Source organism: Triticum urartu, chromosome 3, assembly GCF_003073215.2.
Source record: "Triticum urartu cultivar G1812 chromosome 3, Tu2.1, whole genome shotgun sequence".
In the NCBI taxonomy this organism is placed as follows: Eukaryota; Viridiplantae; Streptophyta; class Magnoliopsida; order Poales; family Poaceae; genus Triticum; species Triticum urartu.
The window spans coordinates 477,771,786-477,781,057 of NC_053024.1; the positions used below are offsets into that span (position 1 = coordinate 477,771,786).

Below are 9,272 nucleotides of genomic sequence, written 5' to 3' on the forward strand. Positions count from 1 at the left end.
GAGAGCCAAAATGACACTTCACCCAGACACTTACTGAGAAGCAAGTAAGCAACGCTAGTATATATCCACTATTTTTATTTTTAAAAGTCGGAGTAGAATGATCATCGTATACGTCGACAATGATCATGTTGCATCACAATTCAATTCAGGCGCCGACGCACCTACCCCTGGAGCTGATCCAGATCCGCCAAACAAACGCAAAGGCAGCAGAAAAACGACGGGAAAGGACACGCCAAAAATACCATGACCAAAATAAGACCCCCACGTTCGTTACACCTTCCTTTGCAGCCGGAGAACAGAGGAGAAGGCCTTTTCATTTCTAGCAGCAGCCGCGCACAGAAACGCTGCGAGCTCCATTCTCGCACGTGTTCCTTCCGCGCACCCAACCAATGCTGGTCTCTTCCTCGTCGCACGCCACTCCGCACATATAATAAATACACCTCGCGCACCAACCCTCCTGTCCATCCTCACATCGCATACAAAGTCAGCTCAGAATCAATCCAACCGGAACACCGACGACCAACGATGCAACTCAGGCGGATCCGCACGCTGGGCCGCGGCGCGTCTGGCGCCGTCGTGTGGCTCGCGTCCGACGAGGCCTCGGGGAAACTCCTGGCCGTCAAGTCCGCCGCCGCCGGTGGCGCGGCGCAGCTGGAGCGCGAGGGCAGCGTGCTCACCGGGCTCTGCTCGCCGCACATCATCCCCTGCCTCGGCTCCCGCGCCGCGGAGTGCGGCGAGTACCAGCTCTTCCTCGAGTTCGCGCCCGGCGGCTCGCTCGCGGATGAGGCCGCCAGGAGCGGGGGCTGCCTCCCGGAGCCCGCCATCCGGGCGTACGCCGGGGACGTGGCCAGGGGGCTGGAGTACCTCCATGCGAGGTCGCTGGTCCACGGGGACGTGAAGGCACGGAACGTGGTGATCGGCGGCGACGGCCGCGCCAGGCTCACCGACTTCGGCTGCGCGAGGGCCGTGGACTCCCTGCTCCCGATGGGCGGCACGCCGGCGTTCATGGCGCCGGAGGTCGCGCGCGGCGAGGAGCAGGGGCCGGCGTCCGACGTGTGGGCGCTCGGCTGCACCGTCGTCGAGATGGCCACTGGCCGCGCGCCATGGAGCGACATGAACGATCTGCTCGCGGCCGTGCACCGGATCGGGTACACCGCCGCCGTGCCGGAGGTGCCGGGGTGGCTCTCCGCGGAGGCCAAGGACTTCTTGGACGGATGCTTCAGGAGGCAGCCCAGCGACAGGTCCACCGGAGCGCAGCTCTTGGATCACCCGTTCGTTGCTTCCGCCGCTGCCGCCGGCGATTACAAGGCCGCGCCGGCGAAGCAACAATACACGTCTCCCAAGAGCACGCTGCAGGACGCACTCTGGGACTCGGACACCGACGACGAGGAGGCGGACGAAACGCCGGCCGAGAGGATCGGGGCATTGGCCTGCGGCAACTCGGCCTTGCCGGACTGGGACTCGGAAGATGGCTGGATCGATGTGTGCCACCAGGTCCACAGAGGCGCTGACTCGCCGCCGGCCGATGTGGGTTACGACCTCGTTTGGCCCGAAGAATCAGACGCAGAGCGCGAGCCGTCTGCGGTTGCTGCTGACGACAGCAACGGCATACCGCGCAATGCAGTGGTGACCGACTCTTCCATTTGGCAGTACAGTTACGTGCGCCCCGTGCATTTAGGCAGCTGTAGAAAAAAATCTCACCCGTTTCAATCCGACGGGGATGAAAAATTGAGTTTTGACCGTCATTGTAACAAAGACAGAGTAATGGAATTCATTTTTTTGCTCAAAATCTCAAAGTCTGCGACCAACCATCTCTCTGGTACTACATTCCTCGTGTGCGTATGCTTTTCGTTACAGATCCGAGCATGTAACGTGACGGTTCGAGATTCAGTTACTTGAAGCGACATGGGAGTGACGTCGAGATTACAGCTCCTGTGTTCCAGCCAACTTGGATCGTATTTGCTCACTGATACTCCCTCCGTTCCAAAATACTCCATTTATCCAAAAATGGATATACCTATATACTAAAACATGTCTAGATACATTTATATTTTGAAAAGGAAAAACATGTATCATGGAACGAAGGGAGTAGTAGCTAGCGATCCAGCGAAATCCATCTCCCTTCGGTAAAGTAGTCGGATTTGTTTCTCTCCGGCCAGCCTTGAGGACAGAATAGTGGAATATTTCTCGTTTCCAAGTGTCAGTTTCTTCATTATTGGAGCACACGGCTTCGCTATGCGGTGCATCGTCATGGCGCCATTTTGAAGCCGAGCGGATACAATTTAATTAGTACTAGAAGGGTTGGACGTGCTTTGCTGTGTCATCGATATTGTTGTGATTCTTAGATTTCTTTACTCACTCTATTTCAAAATACATGGTGTTTTATTATTTTTTAAAAAGTTAAACTTGTTTAAGTTTCATCAAATTTGTAGAGAAATATACCAAAACTTATAATATCAAATCGGCGTTATTAGGTTCATCATGAAGTGAATTTTCATATATTTTTGTTTAATATTGTGGATGTAGATATTTTTGTTCTAAAATTGGTTAAAGTTAAAGAAACTTGACTTTCCAAAAAATTAACACCCACTATATTTGGACATTGATGGAATATTTAGTTTGACCGGTGTTGGAGATGATGAAGTGTGTTGTATGTTTATTTATAACGAGGTTATTTGGTGGGCTTTTCGCGGCGTGATTCTGTGTTATCCGTCGCCCGCCCGGCGCTGCCCGTCGCCGCCGCCCGGAGCCACCTCGCCGGACCACCGCACCGCCGCCCCGTCCCCGTCGCCACGCCGGACGCCTCGACCTCCTCCCCGAACACCGCCACCTCACCGCGCCGTCGCCGTCCCCGTCGTCGACCACCGCCGCCCCGAGCTCTGGCGCCTCCCCGAGCTCGCTTTAGCACCTCTACAGGGCCTCGTGAGCGCCTTCCCCCCTCTCCTCTCTGTCCTGTTGTAGGACGTCGTCCGTCGCGTTCCCCTGCTCGCTGATCGTGCGCGCCCGCACCTGCAACCCTTCCATTGCCGCGCCCTCCCGCTCCTCGTCGCCAGCCCTCGTTCGCCGCCTCCCCGCCGCACCGTCTGCCATGGCCCCATCCCTGGCCTCCACTCACCGGCGGCCGTGCCCTGGCTACTCCGGCCGCTCGCGTCGCCCCTGCCCCTGTTGTCCGTCACCGCGCCCGCGACCCCCTGGACGCGCGTCCGCCTCCTCGTTGATGTGCCCCGCCTGGCCTCTCGCCGCTGCTGCTCGGCGGGCGACCGCCCTCGCCAGGGCCCGGGCCGCCGCGGCCACCAATGCCCTCTGCTCGCCCGGCCGGGCGTGCTCGCGCCCATGGCCGCACGCCCACCCCGCGCACCCGTTAGCCGGCCCCGTTAGGCCCTGTGAGTATGACACGCGGGGCCCAACCCCTGGTTAAGATAAAAAAAGAGAAGTATTAAAAATAATAATTAATGTAGCAATTAGTTAATTAATATTAACTTAATTAATACTGTTTAGTTAACCCTAATTACATGGTTAGTTAACTAAAGTCTCTTTAAGTAAAGTGTGACAATGATAGTGGGCTCGGTTATCAGTTTGACCAGGTCAACTGATCTGTTGACTGCTGACGTCATGATGATGTCCGACTGATGTCATAACCATGTTTTCCTTTTAAATTGAATATGTTAATTTGAAAAATGATTTAAAACTTTGAAAATTAATAGAAAATAAACCGTAGCTCGGATTAAAATACTTTGTACATGAAAGTTGCTCAGAAAAGCAAGATGAATCCGAATACGCAGTCCGTTCGTGTGCCACACGTCCCTAGCATAGAGAACATGCAACCGTTGCCCTCCGGTTCGTCTGCCCGAAAACTGCAAACTTTGGGAAAACATTCCCGGATGTTCCTCCTTTGCCGGTATCGTGTATCCCCGTGTTAGAGCACTCCTAGCGCTGTGTATTGCCATGTTATGCCTTGTGGTGCTCTGTGTGCCTTGTATTTACTGTTTCTTCCCCCTCTTCTTCTCCGATAGACCCTGAGACCGCTGTTGATGCCGCTGTGATCGACTACGTCGACAACGACCCCTTCTTCCCTTTCAGCGGAGCTTCCGGGCAAGCCTCCCTTTTGATCATCCCGATATCGCCCATTCCATTCTCTCATGCTTGCATTAGATTTTTCTACTATAATTGATTGCTCCTATTCTGATGCATAGCCTGCTTTTGTACCTGCTGTTGTTACCTACCTGCTTATCCTAAACTGCTTAGTATAGGTTGGTTAGTGATCCATCAGTGACCCCCACCTTGTCCTTGTTGCCCCTGCTTCATCATCGATGACTCGAGCAACGTGATTGACGACCAGAGCCCGACACCTCACATCACACCACGCCCCTTTGTTGCTCGACTCTGCAGAGTTACCATCGAGTGCCGAGGGTGATACCTCGCACATCACTCCTGATGAGATCTCTATAGTGTAGCTATTCGGTCGTGGTCATCGAGGGTGATTCCTCCTTGACCACTCCCGATACGACTTTGTCATGCAACCCCTCAAGTGTGAAACTCGAGGGTGGTTCCTCTTACGTTCACCTTGATGATTACATCGAGTGGAATTCACCAAGGGTGATTCCTCCGGTTTTCCCCTTGATGTTTGGACACACTATTACCTTGGCTTTACTTGATACCTTTGTGGAAGTCGGGCAGGCCAGGAGAGCACTGATACGTCTCCATCGTATCTACTTTTCCAAGCACTTTTGCCCTTGTTTTGGACTCTAAATTGCATGATTTGAATGGAACTAACCCAGACTGACGTTGTTTTCAGCAGACTTTTCATGGTGTTATTTATGTGCAGAAACAAAAGTTCTCGGAATGACCTGAAACTTCACTAAACTTATTTTTGGAAAATATAAAAAATACTTGAAGAAGAATCCACGTCAGGGGGGCCTCCACCTGTCCACGAGGGTGGGGGCGCGCCCCCTGCCTCGTGGGCCCCTGACGCTCCACCGACCTCAACTCCAACTTCATATATTCGTGTTCAGGGAGAAAAAAATCAGAGAGAAAGACTCACCGCGTTTTATGATATGGAGCTGCCGTCAAGCCCTAAACTCTCTCGGGAGGGCTGATCTGGAGTCTGTTCGGGGCTCCGGAGAGGGGAATCCGTCGCCGTCATCATCATCAACCATCCTCCATCACCAATTTCATGATGCTCACCGCCGTGCATGAGTAATTCCATCGTAGGCTTGCTGGACGGTGATGGGTTGGATGAGATTTATCATGTAATCGAGTTAGTTTTGTTAGGGTTTGATCCCTAGTATCCACTATGTTCTGAGATTGATGTTGCTATGACTTTGCTATGCTTAATGCTTGTCACTAGGGCCTGAGTGCCATGACTTCAGATCTGAACCTATTATGTTTTCATGAATATATGTGAGTTCTTGATTCTATCTTGCAAGTCTATAGTCACCTACTATGTGTTATGATCCGGCAACCCCGAAGTGACAATAATCGGGACCACTCCCGGTGATGACCATCATTTGAGGAGTTCATGTATTCACTATGTGTTATGCTTTGATCCGATACTCTATTAAAAGGAGGCCTTAATATCCCTTAGTTTCCATTAGGACCCAGCTGCCACGGGAGGGTAGGACAAAAGATGTCATGCAAGTTCTTTCCCATAAGCACGTATGACTATATTTGGAATACATGCCTACATTACATTGATGAATTGGAGCTAGTTCTGTGTCACCCTATGTTATGACTGTTACACGATGAACCGCATCCGGCATAATTCTCCATCACCGATCCAATGCCTACGAGCTTTTCATATATTGTTCTCCGCTTATTTACTTTTCCGTTGCTACTGTTACAATCACTACAAAACCCAAAAACATTACTTTTGCTACTGTTACCGTTACTTCCATACTACTTTGCTACTAAATACTTTGCTGCAGATACTAAGTTATCCAGGTGTGGTGGAATTGACAACTCAACTGCTAATACTTAAGAATATTCTTTGGATCCCCTTGTGTCGAATCAATAAATTTGGGTTGAATACTCTACCCTCAAAAACTGTTGCGATCCCCTATACTTGTGGGTTATCAAGACTATTTTCTGGCGCCGTTGCCAGGGAGCATAACTCTATTCTTTGAGTCACTGGGGATTTATATCTGCTGGTCACTATGAGGAACTTGAAAGACGAGAAAACAAAAATTTATCCTCAATTATGAGGGGAGGTAAGGAACTGCCATCTAGCTCTGCACTTGATTCACCTTCTGTTTTGAGTAAGCTTGCGACACCTAAACCTGCTTCTGCTATTAATTCTGATATGTCGCATGTTATTGATGATGCCACTTCTGCTATGCATGATACTTGTGATGAAACTACTTCTATGCTTGATACTACTGTGCCACTTGGTGAATTTCTTGATGAACAACTTGCTAAGGCTAGAGAGAATGAAATTATTGAAACTGATAATTTTGATGATAGTGATGATGAAGGCTCTCCCAATAAATATGAATTGCATGTTGTGCCTGAGGGCTACGTTATGGATGAAGAAACTAAAAGAGACTTTCTTGCTTGCAATGATAGAAGTGATCTTAAGAAATTATTAGCTAAGCTTAAACAAAAAACTCTGAATGCTAGGATGAAATATGATCCTGCTTATGCTACTTCATTTATCTTTGTTACTGATAAGGATTATGAATTCTCCATTGATCCTGGTATAATTACTTTGGTTGAATCTGATCCTTTCTATGGTTATGAATCTGAAACTGTTGTGGCACATCTTACTAAATTAAATGATATAGCCAACCTATTCACTAATGATGAGAGAACTCGCTACTTTTATATCCTTAAAATATTTCCGTTCTCATTGAAGGGTGATGCTAAGATATGGTTTAATTCTCTTGATCCTGGTTGTGTGCGTAGTCCCCGGGATATGATTTATTACTTCTCTGCTAAATATTTCCCCGCTCATAAGAAACAACATGCCTTAAGGGATATATATAATTTTGTGCAAATTGAAGAAGAGAGTCTCCCACAAGCTTGGGGGAGGCTTCTCCAATTACTTAATGCTTTGCCTGATCATCCTCTTAAGAAAAATGAAATACTTGATATCTTTTATAATGGACTAACCGATGCTTCCAGAGATTACCTGGATAGTTGTGCTTGTTCTGTTTTCAGGGAAAGAACACCTGATGAAGCTGAAATTCTATTGAATAATATGTTGACAAATGAAAATAATTGGACACTTCCTGAGCCCATTCCTGAGCCTATTCCTAAACCAACTCCGAAGAAGAGAGGTGTTCTATTTCTCAGTCCTAAAGATATGCAAGATGCAAAGAAATCTATGAAAGAAAAAGGTACAAAAGCTGAAGACGTTAAGAATTTACCTCCTATTGAAGAAATACATGGTCTTAATTTACCGCCTATTGAAGAAATACATGATTTTAATCCATCACCTATTGAAGAAACACATGGTCTTGATAACCCGACACAGGTATTAAAGGTAAATTCTCTCTATAGATATGATAAAGCTGAAACCCCTCCTACTAAGTTTGCTAGCCAATGTTTGGATGAGTTTGATAACTTTATGGTTAAACAAGAAGATTTCAATGCTTATTTTGGTAGACAATTAAAACAAAATGCTTATATGATTAAACACTTGAGTAATTACAAGGCTAATGTTAAAGGTGAACTTAAACTCATTAGTAAACATGCTTCTATGGTTACCACTCAAGTAGAACAAGTACTTAAAGCTCAGAATGATTTGCTCAATGAATTGAATAGTAAGAAAAATGACTATGCTGTTAGAGTGGCTACTAGAACTGGTAAAATGACTCAGGAACCTTTGTATCCTGAAGGCCACTCTAAGAGAATTGAACAAGATTCTCAGAGAAATAATATTGATGCACATAATCCTTCTAAAAAGAAGAAAAATAAAAATGATAGGACTTTGCATGCTTCTAATGAACCTATTGCTGAACCACCTGAGAATCCAAATGATATTTCTATTTCTGATGCTGAAACACAATCGGGTAATGAACATGAACCTAGTGATAATGTTAATGATAATGTTCATGATGATGCTCAACCTAGCAATGATAATGATGTAGAAATTGAACCTGCTGTTGATCTTGATAACCCACAATCAAAGAATCAACGTTATGATAAGAGAGACTTTGTTGCTAGGAAACACGGTAAAGAAAGAGAGACATGGGTTCAGAAACCCATGACTTTTCCTCCCAAACCATCCAAGAAAAGGGATGATGAGGATTTTGAGCGCTTTGCTGAAATGATTAGACCTATCTTCTTGCGTATGCGATTAACTGGTATGCTCAAAATTAATCCTTATGCTAAGTATATGAAAGAAATTGTTACTAATAAAAGAAAGATACCGGAAGCTGAAATTTCCACCATGCTTGCTAATTATACTTTTAAGGGTGGAATACCTAAGAAACTAGGAGATCCAGGAGTACAAACTATACCATGCTCCATTAAAAAAACTATGTTAAAACTACTTTATGTGATCTTGGAACTGGTGTTAGTGCTATGCCTCTCTCTTTATATCGTAGACTTGATTTGAATAAGTTGACACCTACTGAAATATCTTTGCAAATGGCTGATAAATCAACTGCTATACCTGTCGGTATTTGTGAGGATGTGCCTGTTGTGGTTGCAAACGTTACTATTTTAATGGAGTTTGTTATTCTTGATATTTCCGAGGACGATAGTATGTCTATTATTCTTGGAAGACCCTTTTTGAATACTGCAAGGGCTGTTATTGATTGCAACAAAGGCAATGTCACTTTTCATGTTAATGGTAATGAGCATATGGTACACTTTCCGAGGAAACAACCTCAAGTTCATAGTATCAATTCTATTGGAAAAATTCCATCGATTATTTTTGGAGGTTTTGAATTTCCTCTTCCTACTGTCAAAAAGAGATATGATATTCTTATTATTGGGGATGTGCATATCCCCGTTGAGGTAACTTAGTGTTATTCGAAATTTCTCCGGTTCCATGTTATTCAGAATGAGTTTGTTAACAAGACTTGATCAACCTTGTTAGTGGATTCCTTTTGATGAGCATTAGATGGATGAAACTAGAAGGCACAACCTTCTGTACCCTCCTTTTATTTTCTGTTATTTAGTTGAAATAAAGTAAAAATAGTATTTTCCTGTCTGTTTTCTGAATTATCCATGCAATATAAAAATACCCCGAAAATAAAAGTTCTCCAAATGCCCCGAAAATGAAATATGTTTTTTTCTAGAATATCTGGCACTGAGAGCACAACAGG

At 46.2% G+C, this 9,272-nt stretch overlaps 1 protein-coding gene across 1 annotated transcript; it reads left to right on the forward strand.

The window, feature by feature from the left end:
• Positions 1–447: 447 nt before the first annotated feature.
• LOC125546884 (mitogen-activated protein kinase kinase kinase 17-like) lies at positions 448–3,378 on the forward strand. Its single transcript, XM_048710984.1, has 2 exons — positions 448–1,839; positions 2,962–3,378. Exons 1-2 carry the CDS (start codon positions 526–528, stop codon positions 3,376–3,378), a joined length of 1,731 nt encoding a protein of 576 aa, XP_048566941.1. The 5' UTR covers positions 448–525.
• Positions 3,379–9,272: the final 5,894 nt, after the last annotated feature.